Consider the following 23829-nt stretch of genomic DNA (forward strand, 5'->3'; position numbering starts at 1 on the left):
TAATTCCCCCTTTCCAAACTCTCATGTATAATCATAGACATATATAGGCTAACAGTAAACACTAGTTTAATAAAGACACATTTAGATTTAGTTTCTCCTCCTGCTCCCTTTCCCTTGTGCCCAAACATGATCCATCCCAGGCAGGGTGAAGGGAGGAGGCAAATGAAATGTGAAGAATAAAAAGTAGGTATATTTCCCCACTAGAATGTAAACTCCAAGAAGACCCACCCACTTATTAACATGCCCCAGTGCCTAGTATAATACCTGGTACATAACGTGTGTGTGTGTGTGTGTGTGTCAGTGACTATGAGCCAAAAATATAAACTAAGAAATCAGGTTATATCATTTGCCCTCCTCATATTTCCTAACTTCTCCCTTGAAACACAGATCCTATTTCAATTTTTTTTTGCCCCCATTCACAGTTGTAGGACTACTTAAAAATTGTTTCAAAGAGGGGCCCCTGGGTGGCTCAGTGGGTTAAAGCCTCTGCCTTCAGCTCAGGTCATGATCCCAGGGTCCTAGGGTTGAGTCCCACATCAGGCTCTCTGCTCAGCAGGGAGCCTGCTTCCTCCTCTCTCTGCCTGCTTCTCTGCCTACTTGTGATCTCTGTCTGTCAAATAAATAAATAAATAAAATCTTTAAAAAAAAAGATACATTACTGAGGAATCAATTAAAAAAAAAACTTGTTTCAAAGAAGTAGCAATAAATTCTGGAGAACCCTAACCACACTTTCCCCTTCCTAATGTGGCAATCCAGCTTCCCTCCTATTCCCTCTGCAGCCTCACTGACGCTCATTCTGACACAGAAAGAGTTTGGGGCTTAACGGCAGAAGACCCAGATTGAGCACTGCTTCCCCTCAAGTAATCTCCCTAAACCTCAGTTTTCTTATTTGTAATGGAGCTAAACGATAGAACCTGCCTCATGGGTTACTAAGGATTAAATTGGTAACATTTATGTAAGGCACTTAAAACTAGGCCTGGCACACAGCAAACACTATGTAACAGTTACTACTATTGTTATTACTATTTTTAAAGTAGGCTCCACGCCCAGCAAAAAGCCCAGTGCAAGGCTTGAACTCACAACCCTGAGATCAAGACCTGAGCTGAGACTGAGAGCCGTATGCTTAACCAACAGAACCACCCATGGCATATAAAAATAATGTTATTATTTTTAATTGAAGTAAAGTATGCATATAAAAATGTTTTTAATTGTAAAGTGTTAAAAATAGAAAAGATTACTACTATGATTTTATAGGCAGTAAATCTTGGGGAGAGGGATATGATCTTATCCCATGTTCCTTCATTATGCAGAGAACCCTTAGAGAAGCAAATTTCTTCTGATTCACTTTTTCTTAGTTGCTAGATATACCTTCAAAAGAGAAGAAATAGCTCATCTCTCTCTCTCTCTCTCTCACACACACACACACACACACACACATTATCACTCTATGGTATGACTTTGTAGCTTTTTCATGGTTATGTTTGGCCTTCCCTGGACCCCCTAGCCACCACCACCACCTAAACTGAAAACTCCATGACAGGGTAAGTTTTATCTGTATTGCTCAGAGCATGGCACATACTAGGTACTTTTTTGTTTGACCAAGGAACACAATGAAGTTCTCTGGCACATACTCAAAAACAAAATGAACAAACAGAAAACAGGTCACAGAAATATCACCCTGCACCAGGGCTTCTATCCAAATGGAATATATGGGATTCTTCCTCAGAAAGCCCTGCTTGTCCCTGTTGGCTGCCTCAGAATACCAAGATAAGGGGAGGAGGGATATTTGTCCATAAACAATTCAAGACCAGCCTCTACTTTTGGAGCAAGGAATCTGGAAAAGCAGATGAGGCTACAATCTCTGCAAAGAACTTCTTTCCATTTGCCTGGAAAAGCTTCCTGACCCTGTTTTATTTCCCCCTGCCCTGCGGCCGAGGCTCTTCTGGGGTTTCAGGCTTCCAGTCACCGCGGAATGGGGGATCCCAACGCTAAAGTGGGGATCACAAGGCACCCTGGCGCTCCCTTGGCCTTGCCAGGTGAGAATGGCCGGGAAGCACAAATCTGGCCTATTATTATGACTATTTATTAATAATAATATTGTTATTAAATATTTATGAAGTGCTTATGCTCTGATCGTTGGTGACCCTCCCACCATTCCTCTACGCTTCCAGCAACGGCTGGGTTCCTAACCCCGAGTCCCACCAGTCCTCCCTGTGTACTGTCGCTGGGAAGAATGGTGACAGGTCGCCCAGGCCGACTCAGTTGACCTTCACCGCCGGGAACCCAGGCGTCCGGGTTCTCCCGTGGGGCGGGAATCCGCTCCCGGTCGCCACCGGGTCAGTGTCTGTAACGTCCGCTCGCGTCCGTATCCCACCTGGGCTCCAGGGGAGGGGCCCAGTCCAAGCTCCCCACGGGGTCCACCTGGCGGCAGCCCCCTCCCCTCCTCGGGTCCCCGCCGGCCGGCTGGCGGGCGAGGGCGCGGCCCCAGGGGTCTCCGGCCCCAGGCTGGCGGCCGCGCGCAGTCTCATTCCCAGAGCTCCCCGCCGCCCCGGCCCGGCATCCCGGCACCCCGGCCCCGCGGCATTTTTTCTCTTTATCATAAATATATAAATTATGCTAATTACGGGCATTGCATATTAACCAAACCCGAAACCTCCCCTGCCCGCCCCCTCCCCCTCCGTGCAAACCCCTCCCCGCCCCGGACCCCGGTACTTACCGGAGCCCGAGCCCGAGCCGCCTTCGCCCCGGGTGCCCGGCGGCCACCGATTACAGATTCATCTCACAGCTCGGGCCAGGGGGCCGGGGCCGGGGCCGGGCGGCCGCCGCCCGCAGACAAAGAAGCCAGTGCGGCTTGGCTGGGCTCGGCTCGGCCCGGGAGCCGGTCGGGACCCACCGCCACCCCCGGGCCCCCAGGCCGGGCTGGGCAGAGCCGAAGGGGACTCCGCGGGCTGCGCTGGGCGGAGGGGGGGGGGGCGGCCGGGAAGCGGGAAGGGGGAGCTGGGGGGGCGGGCAGGTATATATATTTTTCTTCTTTCCCCCCTTCCACAGCCCCCCCTTTTTCCTCCCCCCCCTTTTTTCCCTCCTTCTGCTACTTGGATTTTTTTAGCTGCTGCGTCATGAGCATAATTTATGCAAAGAGCTTTGCCGCATGCTGCACCGCGCGCGCCAGCCGCCGGGGGCGGCGGGCTGGGCGGGCGGTGGAGGAAGGGAGGGGATCTGGGGAGCCGGGAACGAGGAGGGGTGGGGGTGGGGTGGGCACCCTCCGCCGTTGGTCATGCCGGGAGGCCCCAGGGGCTCTCTTCCCTGACTGGAGTGGAGGGTCCGTGAGGCGGGTCACACAGCCCCCCTCGGAGGGGCTGCTCGAGGTGGTTTCATTTTGGAAGGTGCGAGAGGGGGAGCAGGAGCACGGGAGTCCGAAGTGGGGACCCTGTGCCACATTCCCTGCTGCCAAGGGTTGGGGCGGTGACTCCCAGCCACCGCCGTCTTTCCTCCCTAGTTAGTCAATTGTACCCCTCATCGTGGAAAGTCAAGTTCAGGTCCATTCCCGAGCCCCAGGCCAGAACCCCAGCGCGGGACGGGAGCGGAGGTGGGGGGCTTAACCGGCGTTCGGCCAGCGTCGAACCTCCAATTGGTTGTGCCCTGGGTCCATATCAGGGAGGGGACCCAGGTCCTGAATGCTCCCTCCGCCCTCACCCCAGTGGCGGTTGGTTGTGGGCTGTCTTGTCTAAAGACAACTTCCTTGCCTTCTTGTCCAAGTAGACAAGAAAATGTAAAAAAAAAAAAAAAAAAAAAAAAGAAAAGAAAAAGAGAGAGAATGAGAATGACAGTTCAGTAGAATGGAGATTCCGCTTTGCTGGTGGTGATGGCGCGGAGGCTTTGGTTTACCTAGAACTCTTGAGGGTAGGGGAAGGGGAAGGGATTCGAAGACGTAGAGTTTAGGACCGAGGGTAAAGCAGTTTGGAGAAGTAGTGGACAAGTGGAAGAGGAAGGAGTTGGAAGACCAAAGTGGAAGAGAAGGAATGAGGGGAGAGTTGAGGAGGGAGACTGGAAATTCAGTGATTGCAGCCGTCCGGTCTGGACTGCACCCCCTCTGCCCGCCTTTCCCGTCCCCCCCCCGCCCCCCCGCCAATTTGCTGGTTAATGGAGAGCGGGGACAGAGTTGTTTAGTATAGTTTAGTATAGTTTGAGGGGAATGGAAGTGGAGCCCCAGCCCTCCCAGGACTGTACTGTAAGCCCCCCTGGTGGAATACACTGCCGGGGAGAAGAGGGGAAGTGGGTGCCAAGTGACCTCACACCATCACTCTTACACACTTTCCAGAATGTTGCCTGGAGCTTGCTCACACCCAGAGGTCCTGGTCCAGAAGCTTCCCTCTGGAGGCCCAACATTATCATTCACCTGGCCAGAACGGCTCTGGTTCTGTCCCTCTGCTGTTCGTACCTGAGGGTGAGGAGATATGGCTGGTACCAGATTTATAAGAAACCAATGGATTAGGAGTCAGAATATTCAGGTTTGAGTCCCAACTCTTCCACTCACAGTCCAGGCCAGTAATTTAACTTCTTCATTACTTTATAAAATGAGGGTTCTATCTATAATCACTACTTCATAGGGTTAAGTTTAATAGGCTGTATGTAAAAGCACTTTGAAAACTATAAGCTCTATACTGTTGTAAGACACCTGTATGATAGTTACATCCATTTTTTAAAAAGATTTTATGTATTTATTTGTCAGAAAGAGAGAGAGCAGGGGAGCAGCAGACAGAAGGAGAAGCAGGCTCCCTGCTACGGGGGACCCCCCATTTGAGACTCGATCCCAGGACCCTGGATCATGATCCGAGCCAAAGGCAGACACTTAGCCAACTGAGCCACCCAGGTGTCCCATAGTTGCATGCGTATTAATGGCTTTGTGAAACTCTGACACATGTCATGGTATTATTTCTCTTGGGAGTTTTGTTTGGTCTGTCTATAGGCTCTTTCCCCTCAGACTGTAAATTCCTCAGGAGCACAGCCTGTGTTGTATTTCCCACTACGCTGTGTGAAGGAGGGGCACAGTCTTGCTATGGATCATTGTCATACAAAAGTGGAAACTCTTAGTCTGTGGGACTTGGTTCCGTGCTACACACAGATCAAATGCTTTGAATGACTTGATTGTCATTCAAAAAAACATTGAATGTTTTTTAAAAATAGTATTTTATTTATTTATTTGACTGAGAGAGAGCGTGAGCAGTGGGGAGAAGCAAGGAGAGAGGGAGCAGCAGACTCCCTGATGAGCAGGATCCCAGGATGATGGGGTCATGACCTGAGCCGAAGGCAGCTGCTTAACCAACTGAGCCACCCAGGTGTCCTGTCAAGGATAGTTCAAAGAAGGAAACAGATGTGATAGAAGGGGTTGAGGGAGACATACACCAAAATGTCAATTGTGGTTTTCTCTGGAAAAAGGAAACCTTTAATTTATCCTATGTATACTTGCTTGAATTTTTTTAAAAAGATTTTATTTATTTGAGAGAGAAAGAGCATGAGATGGGGGTGGGGGGCGGGTCGGAGAGAGAAGCAGACTCCCTGCTGAGCAGGGAGCCAGACAAAGGACTCCATCCTGGGACTCCCAGTCCCAGTCATCCAACCAACTGAGCCACCCAGGAGCCGTGCATTGCTTGAATTTTTGATGATAAGCATATATTAACTTTTTTGTATGTTTAATTTTTTTAAAAGATTTTATTTATTTATTTGACAGACAGAGATCACAAGTAGGCAGAGAGGCAGGCAGAGAGAGAGGAAGGGAACCAGGCTCCCTGCTGAGCAGAGAGCCAGATGCGGGGCTACATCCTAGGACCCTGGGATCATGACCTGAGCTGAAGGCAGAGGCTTTAACCACTGAGCCACCCAGGTGCCCCTATGTTTAATTTTTTAAAATTTTTATTTATTTATTTGACAGAGAGAGAGATCACAAGTAGACAGAGAGGCAGGCAGAGAGAGAGGAGGAAGCAGGCTCCCTGCTGAGCAGAGAGCCTGATGTGGGGCTTGATCCCAGGACCCTGAGATCATGACCTGAGCCAAAGACAGAGGCTTTAACCCACTGAGCCACCCGGGCACCCCATATGTTTTACTTTTTTATTCAGGTCTAACATGGGCACACAGTAAAGCACCTAAGTCTTAAATGTACAACTTAAATTTTTACATAATTATAAATCACCACCCACAACGAGATATAGAGCATTTCTGGACACCTGGCTGTCTTAGTCAGTGAGGATGCGATTCTTGACCTCGGGGTTGCAAGTTCAAATTGGATGTGGAGCCTACTTAAAAAAAAAAAAGCATTTTCAAAACCCAAGAAGACTCTCCTGTGCTCCTTGATAGTCAATAAACTCCCAGTTACCACTCTTCTGAATTCTATCCCCACAGATGAGTTTTGCTGGTTCTTGAACTTCATATAAATGGAATCAGACAGTATGGGCTCTTGTGTCTGCCTTCTGTCACTCAACATATGTTCCTGAGATTCACCCATGTTGTTGTGTCTAGCAGTACTGTTTGTTCTTTTTTTATTGCTGTATATATTCCATTGCATAATTATGCCACAGTCTACTATTGATGGGCATTTGGGCTATTCCTGTTTTTGTCCCTTCTATGGATAAAGCTGCTAGGAACATTCTTGTGCAAGTCTTTTGGTGAATATATGCACTCATTTCTCCTGGGTAAATACTGAGGAGTGGAATTGCTAGGTTTGGAGTATATATTTAACTTTCATCGAGTCTGCATTTTCAATAATGTTTGAATGAATTTATGTCCTTAGTAGTAACATATGAGACTTCTAGTTGTTTCACATCCCCTCCAATACTTGTAATACAGCTGTTGTTGTTGTTGTTTTTTAATATTGCAGTACAGTCTTTTTTGGAATAAGTATATATTTGATAATTAAAAAAAAGCTTCAACAATATAAATATTTTCATGGATGGGTGGAGAGAGTTGTTGCCAGTGGCTTCCTTCTGCTTCCCATGCCAAAGAAAGCTCTTCAGCAGTATCCTCAGCCCAGCACATTTTTTTCTCCTGCATTCCCACTTCCCATGCCTTCCAAGCCTGCATTTCTTTAACAAATAGTTATTATCTACTGTATGCCAGACACTGGGCTGGGTGCTAAGTGTCCAGTGGAAAACAAAACAGACTGCTCTCTTGGAATTTATAGTCTACTAGGGAAACAGACATGAAACAAAAAATAAACACTATATCATTACACATTACACATGTTTAAGAAAACAAGGTGGTACAAAAGAGTCAGGCTGGAGGGGGGGTGCGGGGGGAGTGTAGAGGGGCAGGGCAGACCTCTGAAGGAGTCAAATATAAAGCAAAGTGTAAAAGACAGTATAAGCAGGAGGCAGAAGGAATGGCAAAGGCAGAAAAAGAGGCAGGGCAGAGGCCATGAGGCAGGGAAAAACTTGGCGTTCAAGAACCTGAAAGAGGACCAATATGGCTGGAACACAGCAAGTAAGAGCTGCGCAGAATGGGCCTGGAAAGATAGGGCTCACATCAGGAAGGCCTGGCCATATCCACCTCTAATCTTTCCGTTTAATTGGGTTCTTTTTTACTTTGCAAACTTCACTCAAGGTTTATCTCCTCCCAAAAGCCTTCTTGAATGATACCACATTGTTCTAATTAGTATTATTTTAATTACATCATTGTTCCAGTGACTTCATTATATAATTTGTAGTTTATAGGCCATTCTTTTTCTGGAGAATATATTGGTTTCCCCAACAGATGTGGGGCAGGGCCTTATGTTTCCTCTATTGTCTGACCCGCTCCAAGCACTTAGCATATCAGGGGGACAGCAAGAGGCTGGTGACAGGAAGAGTCTCCCGTGACACTGCACTCCATTCCTAGAAAGCTCTGGGAATCTGAGCAAATAATCCCTGGTGTCCCATCTTCCCTGCTTTGAGAACTAACCCAGTTCCAGGTCTTCAGAAATGGTCAGGGAACAATCAAATTTCCCCAGGATCCATGCATATTCTCCCCAACACCTTCCTGGCGTCCATAGCTAATCTTGCCCCTCCCCCTCTCTAATCACCAGATTAAAGGCATCACTGCTGTTGCTAAGGGAATGAGGCGTGGGCAGGTAGGAGTGAGTTGGAGGACGATACAGCGGGGAGTCAGGTTGGTCAGCAGGAAAAGAGAAGAGAAAGACAGGGATGCATTTCCAAGTGCTTCTCTGCCAGTGTCTTCCCCTCTGTGCTACCTGTTCATTCTCTCTGAAAGCTATGAGGCTTTTTTTTTTTTTTTTTTTTAAAACCTCTGGAGTGTTCAATTTTGCCACGTTCTGGCTTATGGTGGTTGGCCGGATTTCACAAAACAAGGAAGCTGTTGTCCATCTTGACCGGTCATACTGCAGCCCTTGTGAGAATGGGTGATGAAGGAGAAGGTCCCTGAGTACTGTTAACAATGCGGGATATTTTAAGGTGAGAAGCCAGAAGGGTTTTTTTATTTTCTTCTTTTTTTTTTCAAATTTTTTTTATTTTTTGAGAAGCCAGAGTTTTTGAAAACTTGTATGTGACACAGAGTATGGCTGTGCATACTCCATTTTTTTTTTTACAGACCTCCCACCCTGAAATGTGTATATTTTATTCTATTTACTTTAATTTTAGCAATGATGTAGTAGAACTGTATTACTAGGCTGCTGTCACTCTGACAGATCACCCTACCAGCTCAAAGGGTAAATATGTGGGTTTTTTTTTCATAATTTTTGTACAGTAACAAGGTGAGGAACATTTTAGCTCATAAATTATTTACCAAACCTCACAGGCATAATAGGCTGTGTGCATATTCATCAGGCCATCATCCATTATTCATAAGAAGTTCACTTCAACTGTTAGAAGAAAATGAGGTTGTTGATTGAAATGCTGAAGAAATGTGGTCTTTTGTTCTCCCCCCCTCCTTTCTCCCATCTGAGTAAGTCTGGAAGTTTCCATCAAAAAATGATATTGTAGGAAAAAGAAATTTATTCCTGACATGCAGATGTGTAGGTAAGAGGGAAAGCAAGCCTGGAGTAGGAAATAAATTGGCAGAATCACCCACCATTCATTTAACTTGGCTAAAGGCCCCTGATTCCTGCTTGCATAGAGATTGTGCCCAGGAAGTGTCCTTGCAATAAAAGAGCAGCTTCAGCAAATCTGATAGAGTTAGTTGCATTCTACAGCTCAAGAAATATTTTTCATTAATCTTCTTATTTGACCTTCACACCAAATCTGTGTGGTGGGAATAATATTCAAGATGAGAAAACTGAGGCTCAGAGAGGTTAAGTGACTTATCTAAGGCCAAACAGCTGGTGAGGAACAGACCAGGAGTAGAGCCTACATTTTCTTTCACACAATATGTTCTTCATAGTCTGTCTTCCTAATGCCTCTGGATGATAAAGCCCACCGGTCCCAGGACAGAAGCATTTCACAATGCATTCCATGAACCTTTGATTTTATTATTTTCCCTTTTTTACATCTTGATTATTTCTGTGAACTACAAAAGCAGTATAGGCTTGAAAGCATCAAATAAGGCAAAGGTCTATGGAATGGAAAATAACAAATGTCCCTGGGGCACGAACAGGTAGTTAGCTGCTAGGACTGCCAACCGCTATTGCCACAGGAGCAAGTAGGACACATAATCCAATCAGATCCATGATCTGTGTTCAGACATGACCATGATCGCTTACTAGCTGTGTAACCTTAGGCAAATTAGCTTTCTTAAGCCATAGTCTCCCATTTGTAAAATGGAAATAACACTCACTCCTAAGGTTTGTAAGTGTTGATGGAGATAATGTATATAAAACCCAAGTGTCAGCATTTTTGTCCCTTTTTTTTCTTTTCTTTTCTTTTTTTTTGTATTTCCCTCCATTTTAAGGGCAACCTCTCTCTAGTGTATTTGGGGAAGTGGAACGCAAGGCAAGGTGTGTTTCATGCCTATCTCCCAAATCTTCTGCTTCACCTTCTGTTCTGTCTGGTCCTGGGCCACTAACTTGGCTGCTGATCACAGCCTAGCACACCTGGTGTGGTTCCTCTGATGAAATGCAACTATATTCACAGTGGGGCAGAGCTGTGACTTCTCCCCAACATGACTACACAAGGTGTTCTTTACTGGAGGGTTGGGGGAAGACTAAAGAGAATTCCAGGGAATAAGGGAAAGCTTAAAAATTTGCTTTTAGGGACTCCTGGGTGGCTCAGTTGGTTAAGCGGCTGCCTTTGGCTCAGGTCATGATCCCAGCGTCCTGGGATCCAGTCCCACATTGGGCTCCTTGCTCCACAGGGATCCTGCTTCTCCCTCTGCCACTCTGTCTGCCTGTGCTCACACTCTCTCTCTCTGACAAATAAATAAAATCTTAAAAAAAAAAATTTGCTTTTAACTTTCCCCATAATCCAGATGAAAAACAGTTGAGAAGTTCACTCTTGATATTAAAGGGTCTGTTCCTTTCATGGATGCAGCCCAGACCCTAACCTGACTCCCTGTCCTCAGGTCTGCTTCCCTCCCTACAAACTCCTTCAAACCTCCACTTCTTTCTGGGTAGCCCCAGGCCCTTCCTCCCTCTTGTTCCTCAGCTACCCTGAGTCCATTTCCCTAAATCTGACAAATTTGATCCAGAAGAGGTGAATGGGGGTGTGTGTGTGTGTGTGTGTGTGTGTGTGTGTGTGGTTGAACCAGTGAAAGGCGCCACAGAGCGTGTGTCCCAGTGAGCTTTGGCACACAATCCACCCAGCAGAACTGTCTAGGGGAGGCCAGGATCCAAGTCCAGAACCCTTCCAGTCTCTTGGCCAGACTGAGATGCAGATGAGGCTCTATTCTTGTCTTTTGGAAAGTGAGTAACCTCTGGAACACAAACACACGCCTTGAAGAAGAAAATGAAATCTTCACCCCCAAACCGGCAAATGTCGATGTGTGTTAGTATGACTCCCATTACTTTGCGCTTTTAATGAGCACAAGATGATTCTGATGCAGCTGGCTTGCGATTTCACATTGAAAAAAACGGATAGAAACCCCAGAGGAAGAGACACTGCCCTGGGGTTTACTAGGCTGCCCCTGCCACGGTGGAGTTAGCCCATTGCATTACCATGCAGAGCAGTGTTAGTGCCTCTCCTACAAAGGCTGGCCTGAAGAAGAAAGGAGGGTCCATTTCTGAGTCATATATCTTGTAATCCTTGTTCCCTTAGTTACAAAAAACCAAAAAAACAAAAAAAACAAAAAAAAAAAACAACAAAAAACAGCCAAAGCTTTGAAAAGGCTGCTTCAAAGAGCCTGATTGGATTCTTCTACAAACCTCTGCCCTCCCTCTTTGGGTTGGAAAATGGGAGGTGGTTTTGTTCTTCCAGGTACATGAGTCAAGAGCAGAAAACATAGAAGGTGTTCAAGAAAGGTACATAAAAAAGCTCTGCCCAGCCTGATCAACTGGGAGTAGGGACCCTGCAGGAGGCGGCAAGATGATTCTCAGACCACAGCTTACCCATCTCTACTGCAGCACTTACTGAGCTCTGCCCTAACTTTTCTCCCAGCAGCTCTCACCAGGCACATCAGCAGTTCATTAACCATCATCCTGGGCTTTCCCTTTTCCTCATCCTAACATTGTCATTATTATTATTATTTTTAAAGATTTTATGTATTTATTTGTCAGAGTGAGAAAGGACAAGCAGGGGGAGCAGCAGGCAGAGGGAGAAGCAGGCTTCCCACCGAGCAAGGAGCCCTATTCGGGGCTGGATCCCAAGATGGGATCATGGGATCATCCCAAGATCATGACCTGAGCCGAAGGCAGACACTTACCTGAGCCACCCAGGTGTCCCCAACATTATTTTTAAAAAATACCTTTATTGAGGTATAACGGACACATAATAAAACACATTTAAAATGGACAATTTGAGGGGCGCCTGGGTGGCTCAGTCAGTTGGGTGTCTGCCTTCGGCTCAGGTCATGATCCCGGGGTCTTGGGATTGAGCCCCACATCGGGTTCCCTGCTTGTCAGGAGGTCTGCTTCTCCCTCTCCCTCTGCCTGCCTCTCTGCCTACTTGTGCTCTCCATCCTTCTATTAAATAAATAAAATCTTTAAAAAAAATAAAATGGACAATTTGATAAATGTTGACATACGTACTCACCCATGAAACCATTTCCACAATCAAGATAATGAACATATCCATCACCCCCTAAGTTTCTCAGAGTCCATCTCTCCCTCCTGTCCCTCCCTCTCCCCCAGGCTTTTTGTCACCACATATTAATTTGTATTTTCCAAAATTTTATATAAATGACATCCTACAGTATACATTCTCTTTTTGGGGGGGTCAGGTTTCTTTCACTCAGCATAACTGACATTATCCATATTGTGTGGATCCATAGTTCATTCATTTTTATTGTATGGCAATACCATGATTTGTTTATCCATTCACCTACTGAGGGTCATCTGTGTCATTTCCAGTTAGGAGCTGTTACAAATAGAGCTGTGATAAATATCCTGGTAAGTCTTTGTTTGCTCATATGCTGTCATTTCTCTTGGGTTAATGGGAATGGAATGGCTGGATCATAGGGTATGTGGATTAAAAAAAAAAGTTATTTTATTTTTTTAATTTCAAGTTTTTATTTAAATACCAGTTAGTGGAGCACCTGGGTGGCACCCAACTCTTGCTTTCGGCTCAGGTCTGCTCTCAGGGCCCTGTGCGGCCTCTAACCTCAGCAGGGAGTCTGCCTGAGAGTCTCTCTCCCCTCTGCCTCTGCCCCCACCCACCTCTGCCCTGCACACATGCATGCTCTCTCTCTTTAAATAAATCAATCTTAAAAAAAAATAAATTCCAGTTAGTCAACAAATTGCACAATATTAATTCCAGGAGTAGAATCCAGTGATTCATCAACTACATACAACACACACTGCTCATTTTAAGTACACCCCTGGGGGGCCTGAGTGGCTCAGTGGGTTAAGCCTCTGCCTTCCGCTCAGGTCACAATCTCAGGGTCCTAGGATCTATCCCCAAATCGGGCTGTCTTCTCAGCAGGGTGTCTCTCTTTCTCCCTGCCTAGTTGTGACCTCTCTTTCAAATAAATAAATAAAATCTTTAAAACAAATAGTAAGTACACCCCTTAATACCTATCGCCCATCTAAAACATCCCCTTGCCCACCTCCCCTCCAGCAACCCTCGGTTTGTTCTCTATAGTTAAGAATCTGTTTTACAGTTTGCCTCTCTCTTCCTCCCCACCCCGCCTATGTTCATCTATTTTGTTTCTTAAATTCCACATGAGTGAAATCATACGGCATTTGTCTTTCTCTGACTTATTTCGCTTAGCATAATACCCTCTAGTTCCATCCACGTCATTGCAAATGGCAAGATTGCATTCTTTCTTATGGCTGAGTAATATTCCACTGTGTGTACATACCACCTCTTCTTTATCCATTCATTAGTTGATGGACATCTGGGCTCTCTCCACACTTGGGCTGTTGTTGATAACGCTGTGATAAACATCAGGATGTATGTGCCCCTTCGAATCAGTAGTTTTGTATGCTCTGAGTAAATACATGGTGGTGCAATTACTGGATCGTAGGGTGGTTCTGGGTGTATTTAACTTTTAAAGATCCTGCCATACTGTTTTCAAAGTGGTTGTACCATTTGATGCTCTTACCAGCAGTGTGTGAGAGTTCTAGTAGCTCGACATTCTAACACTTGAAATATTCAGGCTTGTTATATTAGCCATTTAAATATGTGTGCGAACACTGTTTTAATTTTTTGACTTGGTAAGCTTTCACATGGTTCAAAAATTTAGAAAAAAACACAAAACTTAAAGGCATAGAGTGAAAAGTCTCACATTTGCTTCTGTCTCTCCATGCCAACCAGTAACCACTTTTATAGGTATCTTGGGTATTCTTTCAGAATTTCTTTACTCAAATGCTAATGAATACTCTTGTTTTTCCCACTCTTTTGCAAAAGGCATCATGCTAACTCCACTGTTCTGAATCTTTCCTTTTCTTTAAAAAAAAAACAAAAAACATTTTGGAGAGCATTTTCATTCTTTGTTACAGCCGCACAGTATTTAATTGTATGGATGTATGAAGATTTATTTTACTAGTTCCCTATTGGTGGACATATGGGTTATTTCTTTTTTTAAGAGATTTCATTTATTTATTTATTTTTATTAAAGATTTTATTTATTTATTTGACAGACAGATCACAAGGAGGCAGAGAGGCAGGCAGAGAGAGGAGGAAGCAGGCTCCCTGAAGAGCAAAGAGCCCAATGCGGGGCTTGATCCCAGGACCCTGAGATCATGACCTGAGCCGAAGGCAGAGGCTTTAACCCACTGAGCCACTCAGGGACCCTAAGATATTTTATTTTTATTTGCAAGAGAGAAAGGGAAAGAGAGACCGAGAGAATGAGCAGGAGGAGGGGCAGAGGGAGAAGCAGACTCTCCATGGATCAAGGAGGCCAAGGTCTGCCTCCATCCCAGGACCCTGAGATCATGACCTGAGCTGAAGGCAGATGCTTAACTGACTGAGCCACCCAGGCGCCACGGACATATGGGTTATTTCTAATCTTCTACTATTACAATACTGCAGTGAACACCTTACACAGTGTTTCTCAGGAATGCAAATATATATGTAGGGATCATATCTAGAAGTGGGGAGGGGAGTGGGGGGATGGTTACCAGAAGGAGGGGGTTGGGGAGATAGGTGAAATAGGTGATGGGGATTAAGGAGCACAGTTGTGGTGAGTACCCCCTAGTGTTGCATGGAAGTGTTGAATCACTATATGTACACCTGAAACTAATATTACATTGTGGGTGCCTGGGTAGCTCAGTGGGTTAAAGCCTCTGCCTTCAGCTCAGGTCATGATCTAAGGGTCCTGGGATCAAGCTCTGCATTGGGCTCTCTGCTCAGCGGGGAGCCTGCTTCCCCCTCTCTCTCTCTGCCTGCCTCTCTGCCTACTTGTGATCTCTGTCAAATAAATAAATAAAAATCTTTAAAAAATAATATTACATTGAATGTTAGCTGGAATTAAAATAAAAACTTAAACAAAAATAAATAAATTAGAGCATTGATTCACAGCACTGCAAATAAAGTTAGCAAATGTTTGGATTTTACCAGACTGATAATGGTGTTTGTGTGGTTTTAATTTGCCTTTTTCTTATTAAGAGTGAAGCCGAACATCCTTTAATATGTTTAAAAGCCATTTGTATTTCCTTTTCTCTGCACTGTCTGTAAATGTCATTTGCTACTTTTTCTAATGGCTGCTCATGGACTTACAGATGTCTATAAGTTCTGGGACAGGGAGATTAGCTCTTTGTGACACAAACTGCAAATATCTTTTCTCCAATTTGTCATTTGTCTTTTTACTTTATGTAGTTTTCATCCTGGCGTTAATTCTCTTAATTAATTCTGGACACATTAATCCTGAGTGTTAGTCCAGTTGTTTCTGCCTCCTAAATAGTTCTGGAATGTTGCCCTCCTTCTTTCTACCCCCTGCCACTTCCCTGGGTCAGTCTGCCATCATCACTCACTAAAATTACTACTTGGTATTCTAACTGCTCTCCCAGACATATTTCCATTCTTGCCCCCTTCTAATCTCTTCTATGTTTTGTAGCCAGAAAGCTATTTCTAAACTAAAAACAGGGTCATGTTACTTTTCTGCTTAAAACTCTTCAGTGGCTAACCAGTCCCCTTACTTAGAATCCAGTGTCTTAAGATCAGATCCTCTATGAGCTCCAAGGTCCCCTGTGTGGTCTGGCTCCTGTTTCCCTCTTTAGAGTCAAGTCTCACTAGAATTCACCTCCTGTTCCATGCTCCTGCCATACTGAACTGTTTTTGTTTTTGTGTTTTTTTTTTTTAAGATTTCTAATGTATTTATTTGACAGACAGAGATCACAAGTAGGCAGAGAGGCAGGCAGAGAGAGACGGAAAAGCAGGCTCCCCGCTGAGCAGAGAGTCCGATGCAGGACTCAATCCCAGGACCCTGGGATCATGACCTGAGCTGAAGGCAGAGGCTTTAACCCACTGAGCCACCCAGGCACCCCATACTGAACTGTTTTAACATCCTCTCTTTCCACAAGCTCTCTCACTTTCAGGCCTTTACATAAGTTGTTCTTCTTTGAGGAATTCCTTTCATTTGCTAAACTGCCACTCAGCCTTCAGATTTCCTATCCAACATCACTGCCAGCAGGAAGCCCTCCCTGAGCCCAGTGTAAAAGATTAGGCACCTCATCTATGTGTTCTAATGCCCCACACTGTCCTTATGTCAGCTCTAGTCACATTACATTATGATTATCTGTTTACTTCTCTGTCTCTCCCATTAGGTAGACTAAGTTCTGGGAGGGTAGGGACTAAGCCTGTTTCTTCACTACTGTTTCCCTAGTGCCTATCACAGGGCCTGGCATGTAATAGGTGCTCAATAAATACTTGCTAAGTTAATTCAAGAAAGGATGTCTGATAAATGACTAAATGAAGATCTCATCTTGCTGGGGGCCCCAGGAGGATGAAGAAAACAGAAAGGTTCTTGACTCCTGTCCAAGAAAGTAGCCAGTTGCTCCTTAATCCCACTTGCCAGAGAAAACAATGGTTTGTGACCTTTCCATTTCTCTTGGTAATCTCATTTGCCTCTGCCTTAGCTTGCTCTATGCCCAGGTCCCAGAGTGATAAGCAAAATAACTAATATCCTGTAGAGGAGGCACTGACCAAACTGAAGGCAACTTGCCTTAGCTAGAGCTAGGTCCTGGCTGGGGGTGGGTTCCAGTGGAGGAAGAGCCAGAGCAGAGAGGTGTACTTGGGAACACAGTCTGGGGTAATGGCTATTTACCATCCAGTAGAAGTATCTAAATTTTTATTTTTATTTTATTTTTTAAAGATTTCATTTATTTATTTGACAGAGAGAGACATAGCGAGAGAGGGAACACAAATAGGGAGAATGGGAGAGGGGGAAGAAGGCATCCTGCAGAGCAGGGAGCCTGATGTGGGGCTGGATCCTACGATCCTGGGATCATGACTTGATCCGAAGGCAGACACTTAACGACTGAGCCACCCAGGTGCCCCAGAAGTATCTAAATTTTTAATACCTGGTAGGGCCTGACCAAAATTTACAACCTGATTATCAGCTCTGCCCACTTCCCCTCTGTCTTCTCAGGCTTCCCTTTGCTCCTTTCCTTCCTGAAAGAGAGTCTAGAGTTGAAGGTGACACAAGGATTGTGTGACCTTTTTGGCAGATGAAGAAACTGAGACCCTTGGGAGACAACAGATTTAAAAACAATGTAAACAGATTAAACAATGTAAACAAATTAAAAACAATGCTTATAAAGTCACACCCTGAGTTTGAACACTGGCTTTGCAGCTGTGAAACTAACTGAGTTCAACTACTTCTCTGAAAGTTTCCTGATCTGCACCTTTCCTCAATCTGCAATGGACAATGGATTACATCTGCAAGGTTACCCGTGCAGTATCTGATTAATAAAGAGTATGGGATAAGTGGGAGCCGAATAGATGAGGACCAAAGTCAGTTGGTGACAGAATGAGAACAAGAACTAGTACCCTGGGGTGTCTGGGTGGCTCAGTGGGTTAAGCCTCTGCCTTTGGCTCAGGTTATGATCTCAGGGTCCTGGGATGGAGCCCCACGATCGCTCAGTGGGGAGCCTGCTTCCCCCTTTCCCTCTCTGCCTGCCTCTCTGCCTACTTGTGATCTCTTTCTCTGTCAAATAAATAAAATCTTAAAACAAAAAAACAAAACTAGTACCTTGATTCAGTGGCTCCCTCAACAGTCTCATTGACACAGACTGCTTTAGTCAACACAATTTTAGAGTCCCCAAGGGCCACAGAGAGAAATAAGGAACTAAAACCTTTCCTAGGTTCAATCTTTTTCTGAAGCCTTGAGCATAGGATGCAGGTTAGGACAGATTAGTGACTTCTCCAGTTTCAGGCTTTGGGGTGGAATCAATTTATGACCTAATTTGGAAAAGTTAGGATACAGGGAAGATTTGTCTGATCTGACCTTCAAGGATTTATTCTTTCCTTTACTGACCAATTACTGATTGCAAACTTCATGCTAAGAAAAGTACAGGGTTCTGGAGATACAAGTCTACTAAAAAACAGTGTTTTTCAAGCTGTGGGTGTTGACTTGTTAGTGGGATGAGAAACCACAACCAGATTTGAAACAAACAAACAAACAAACACACACAAGAATCGGAAATACTGCAGTGCACTGTACACAGAAGGATAAGGTCAAAAATTTTTGTTACAAATGTGTGTGTGTTGTGGGTCATGATTTAAAGCGCAGCATTGTGAACTGTGGTCAAAAAAATTTGCAAGCCCCTGCACTAGAACGTGAATTTCAAGAGAGCAAGGGCTTTGTTTTGTTTTAGAACAGTGCTTGGCATCTGTATTTCACAAATAAGATGAATGAGTGAATGTCTAACACTATACTGCTTTCGAGAAGATTAGAGTCAGACATACAGGAAAAGGCAAATGTTATAGGCTTTTCAATACTAGTATTAGTCTGAACCATATTAAAAATGTCTTGTTCAGTTCCATCTCTGTACTTGCACACAGGAGGCATATTTTAAAATGAAGGATGTAAGGAAAACCTTAATTGCTGCCCTCAAGGATGGCATCTCTGCCCTTAAGGACAATTAGGGGGTTAGGGGCGAAACGAAAACAGAGAAAATATACACAAGGCACCACACAGGTCACCTGCAACAAGGGCCAAAGGAAAGGCAGGGCCACAAGCACTCCCTGGGTACCGCGAGTGTGCCGGTTTTAGCGCTAGCCGCTTGGAGGACACAGCACAGCAGGTCCTGCCTTTTGCGAAGAAAGACAGCGACACAAGTAATCAGGACAGCCTGTCGGTGGAACCGACAAGGCAGCGAAGATTCCACTGATGGTCGACCTCAGGAAAGGACACTGGATAGCCGGACTGGCAAAATGAATCTGGACGGACCTGAGGCTTAAGTCAGACCTCGCAGGAGGGAAACTGCGCGACAGGTCAAGGTTTGGGGAGCGTATTTCAGGCAGTTAGCGAAGTAATCAGAAATCCCCGCTCCTTGGGGAAAGGCTGTCAAGGTGAGGTGACCTTGAGTTGCGGCGCGTAGGTGGAATAAGGTTCCGGGGAAGAGTTGAATGGTTCTGCCTCCAAGCGCCCAAGAGAGAAAAAAAAATCCTGTTTTGAGACAATACCTGTATTTGGTTTTCTTCCCGTCGTGGGGCGCGGGCGGGGGTTGGCAGACAAGGCCCAAGGGGCGGGGCCAACGCGCGCGAGTAGGCGGGACCACGCGAGCCCTTCCTCTAGCTACTGGAGGCCGGGCAAAGGGGCGGGGTTTCCGGTGGTAGCGGCACTCGGGCGTCGGGTGACGCTAGGAGGACGAATCGTCACGTGACACGGAAGTGACTACGAACAGGAAGAGGACGAAAAAAATAACCGTCCGCGACGCCAAGCCGAACCGGACCAGCAGCCACCATGAACAGCAAAGGCAAGGACGCGGGGCGGCTGGGGCCGTCGGGGGGAATAGTGCTAGCCTGGAGCGAGTGGGCCTGGAGCCCAGGGTCGCCAAGCGCCAGGCTCGGGGCGAGCTGCGTCTCGCTCCTGGGCCAGCTGCAGTCCCGGGGACTGCGCCAGACGCCTTCGTCATCCCCGAACTACGGCTGCTCGCTCCTTCCTGGCCCTTTTCTCCTTAAACTCTGTGGCGCAGTTTGGAGCTGCGGGCTCGGGTGGAGGGTGGGGGGGGTGGAAAAGGCTTGTCATGATGGGCATCTGCAGAAGCAAATGGGGAGCTAGAGCAGGGATTCGGGTAGGCCAATGGAGAGCCGGCGGAGGCGGGGCGCCGCGCTCCGGAACCTGAGGCTGGCGCTCGGGCTTAACTAGTGAAGTGCCGGCGCTGGTGGGCGGGCCAGGGGCCAGAAGGGTCTCTCTCGCGTTTCCTCCGATGGCGGCGCCAAGTTCTCCCGGTTCCTGTGATTGTACTAGTGTTTGGCAGAGCACGAGTCTCAGCTGTTTCTCAGGACATTTCCTTTTATCTTCTCTCGAATCTGAAGGTTCACTTCCACCACTCATTTTATTTGGAAGTCGACCTTGAGTAGGAATCTATGGGGCAAATAATCGTAACTGCTGTGACTCAACGAAGTCTTGGGCAGTTACATCCAGGCTGTGAAGACCACCCAGAGCAGAGGCAGGATGTACCTACCGTTGGTACATTGTCAGAACGGGTGCCCAGACCTACCCTGCATGGATGGAGAAACTTGGGTCCAAGCCAGTACCTTACACCAGTATGCTAATGGGAAGAGCTCCCTTTCTGTCCAGTTAGAATCCAACATCTTCGGGCATAAGTGGGGATAAAGGTGCAAAGAGAATGCTTATTTTCTTGGCCCCAGAAATCAGGCCCTCCAGAGCAGTCTGTTTCCAAATGGGCTTGCTGTCACTAGGTTAGCTACCCAGTATGTTCCATTCTGGTGGCTCTGTATGGTAGGCGATGTGCATTTTTGTCTTGTCTTCCAGGTCAATATCCAACGCAGCCAACCTATCCTGTGCAGCCTCCTGGGAATCCGGTGTACCCTCAGACCCTGCATCTTCCTCAGGCTCCACCCTATACTGATGCTCCACCTGCCTACTCCGAGGTGCTTCCATTTTACTAGACTTGAACTTGGATCACATTTTCAGCCCTTAGTTGAGCCTATCCCCACATTTTTATTTACTCTCCACAAAGAGGAAAGGGTGCTCACATGACTAATCTGAAACACTGTGTACTTCAGCAATTTCTGTCGGGGTTGATAATGCATTCTCTGATTATTTTAGGTTTTCTGGCATAGGCTGAGGTGAAGAAGATGAGTTTGCGTTCCTTGATCCTAACATTAGCTATAGCAGGAAGTGACCCAGGAGAATATCGAGTGGTAGTGGAAAGGCAGTTTGTGGAACTCACGGTGTAATCTGCACAAGGAGAGTTAAGAATGGACTCAGGAAAGGGATCTAAAATTGGAATGTCTTAAAGTAACGTGTTCCCTTCTCTTCTACCTCTTCTAGCTCTATCGTCCAAGCTTCGTGCATCCCGGGGCCGCCACAGTCCCCACCATGTCTGCTGCATTTCCTGGCGCCTCACTGTATCTTCCCATGGCCCAGTCTGTGGCTGTTGGACCTTTAGGTTCCACAATCCCTATGGCTTATTATCCAGTTGGTCCAATCTATCCGCCTGGTTCAGCTGTGCTGGTGGAAGGAGGGTATGATGCAGGTGCCAGATTTGGAGCTGGGGCTACTGCTGGCAACATTCCTGTGAGTATGACCTTACTGGAAACACCCAGCTCTTGTGTATTTTCACTTCCCGGAAGAGATTATGTAGTCATCCTTTCACCGTCCCTGGGTAACAGCTGCTGTGGTATTGGTGTAACCACTGATACCCAGTAGTTAGGCAGAAAGCAAGTTGAGGGGGGGCAGGAGATCTGTGGCAAGTCAGTAGCATCTGGCACATTCCCTGGGGTCTGAGTTAACCAGATTCCTTTGTTTTCCTATCTTAGGAGTCCTGCCTGCTTTCTTTTCAGTGCCAGTTTGGTACTGGTCTAGGAATACTCCTTATTCATTCTACGAGCATTTAAAGCATTGACTTCACATGTGCCATCAGCATGGCATTCCATCAGTAAACATGATCATTAAATGGAGAAAAGCACAATCCTTATGAAGTAGCATTTGGAGAGATACTAGAGATTTTAGTTCTGTTTTCCTGCTTAGTTCCCCCATGTGTAAGATTTGGAGCCCAGGGGCACCTGGGTGGCTCAGTGGGTTAAAGCCTCTACCTTGAGCTCAGGTCATGATCCCAGGGTCCTGGGATCGAGCCCCACATCGGGCTCTCTGCTCGGCAGGAAGCCTGCTTCCCCCTCGGTCTCTCTGCCTGCCTCTCTGCCTACTTGTGATCTCTGTCTGTCAGATAAACAAATAAAATTAAAAAAAAAAAAAAAAAAAGATTTGGAGCCCAAAGGGTCCTTGCTAGGGCCATCGGCTCAAAACTGTATACCTGAAATGAGATGAGAATGCCTTTGAATGAGTGGTAGGCCCTCTCTTTCCTGTTTATATCTTTGGGATCACAGAGAATACAGACCTGCTTTACAACCCAAATTGGTGGCAGAACTAGCTTAACAATGCGATTGGTGAGCACACTGCCATCCTCATGATGGATCGTGTTGTCCCTGTGTCCACTTCCTTGTCTCAACTGCGCTATGCCCAGTCAACCTTGTCTTTTCCTTTCAGCCTCCACCCCCTGGATGCCCTCCCAACGCCGCTCAGCTTGCAGTCATGCAGGGAGCCAATGTCCTCGTAACTCAGCGGAAGGGAAACTTCTTCATGGGTGGCTCAGATGGTGGCTACACCATCTGGTGAAGAACCAAGGCCACCTCCGTGCCGGGAAAGACATCACATACCTTCAGCACTTCTCACAATGTAACTGCTTTAGTCATATTAACCTGAAGTTGCAGTTTAGACACATGTTGTTGGGGTGTCTTTCTGGTGCCCAAACTTTCAGGCACTTTTCAAACTTAATAAGGAACCATGTTATGGTAGCAGTACCTCCTTAAAGCATTTTGAGGTAGGGGAGGCATCCATTCATAAAATGAATGTGGGTAAAGCAGCCCTGAGGATCTTCCTTTAATTCCTCTGGAGTACTACTGTACCATACTGGTCTTCGCTCTTAGTAATAAAACATCAAATTAGGTTTGGAGGGAACTTTGATCTTCCTAAGAATTAAAGTTGCCAAATTATTCTGATTGGTCTTTAATCTCCTTTAAGTCTTTGATTTCTATTACTTGTTATAAATGAAATGCATTAGTTGTCTGCCTTTCCCTCCTTTGCCCCATGGCCCACCCTCACCCCTAGTCTTCCAGTTCCTTCCCGCCAATCTCCATTGAATCAATGGTGCAGGACAGAAAGCCAGTCAGACTAACTTCCTTCTCTCCTTGCACTTGTCCCCACTTGCCATCTTTTAACTAGTCTTTCACAAGGATCCTCTGAAACCCCCTCTGTGCCCCAAGCACAGGCCCCATTACTTTTGCTTTTGCATCTCCTCAGGCAAAAGTGGAGGGTGCCCCTCGGACCCTCCTTACAGGTTGTTTCTTCGTCTGTGAACCAAACTCCAATTTGCTTCGGTGCCAGAAAAACAGAGCTCTATTTGAACAAAGGATATCAATGCAAACTATAAACAGGTTTGTTTAAAAATGTGGGGGCAAGGAGGAGGATGCATTTCAAAAACCTGATGACAGTAGAGCCAAATTAGGGGAACTTTTCCCACCCAAAAACTGGTTACCATTCATTGTCAGAGTATCTCATGTAGGCCTTCATGGCTCCTGAGAATTCCTCAACCGGTTTAATGGGGTCATATTATGAGTCCCTCACTACAAAATGACTTGAGTCCAGTAAAATCTCATTAGGGTTAAGAATATTTCAGGGATCCTTAATATTTTGATTTTTGTTTTCTGAAATTGGATTTTATTTTATCTTATAATTTCAGTTCATCTAAATTTTGTGTTCTGTCCATGTGATGTTTGACTGTACCATTGACTGTTATGGAAGTTCAGCGTTGTATGTCTCTCTCTACACTGTGGTGCACTTAACTTGTGGATTTTTTATACTAAAAATGTAGAATAAAGACTATTTTGAAGATTTGAATAAAGTGATGAAGTTGCATTACACCTCACTTTAAGGATTCTTTACTCAACTCGTTCTTAGATTTTTTCTCCACGTATCTCTTATGTCCCACCCAGAATTCAGATGGGTCCTGCTGTCATTCTGGGGTTTTGTTTAGTTTTTTTAAATGAAGCCTTTGGAATAAATTGAGGAGTATAAGGCCAAGATTTGACTATTTTCATGAGTCCCATTCTAGATGTTTTACTTTAC

At 45.8% G+C, this 23829-nt stretch overlaps 2 protein-coding genes across 2 annotated transcripts in view; one reads left to right on the forward strand and one right to left on the reverse strand.

Annotated features, from left to right (window-relative positions):
- The window catches only part of POU6F1 (POU class 6 homeobox 1), a 29362-nt gene extending 26510 nt beyond the window's left edge, over positions 1 to 2852 (reverse strand). The window contains exon 1 of the mRNA XM_080811385.1: positions 2717 to 2852. The gene's annotated coding sequence lies outside the window, so the exon portion shown is untranslated. The remainder of the gene's footprint in view (positions 1 to 2716) is intronic.
- A 15919-nt stretch (positions 2853 to 18771) lies between these two features.
- On the forward strand, positions 18772 to 23624 carry DAZAP2 (DAZ associated protein 2). Its single transcript, XM_080811107.1, has 4 exons — positions 18772 to 19432; positions 20455 to 20573; positions 20977 to 21222; positions 22192 to 23624. Exons 1-4 carry the CDS (start codon positions 19420 to 19422, stop codon positions 22318 to 22320), a joined length of 507 nt encoding a protein of 168 aa, XP_080667233.1. The 5' UTR covers positions 18772 to 19419; the 3' UTR covers positions 22321 to 23624.
- The last annotated feature ends 205 nt before the right edge of the window (positions 23625 to 23829 follow it).

This window comes from Martes martes (assembly GCF_963455335.1).
Source record: "Martes martes genome assembly, chromosome: 8".
NCBI lineage: Eukaryota > Metazoa > Chordata > Mammalia > Carnivora > Mustelidae > Martes > Martes martes.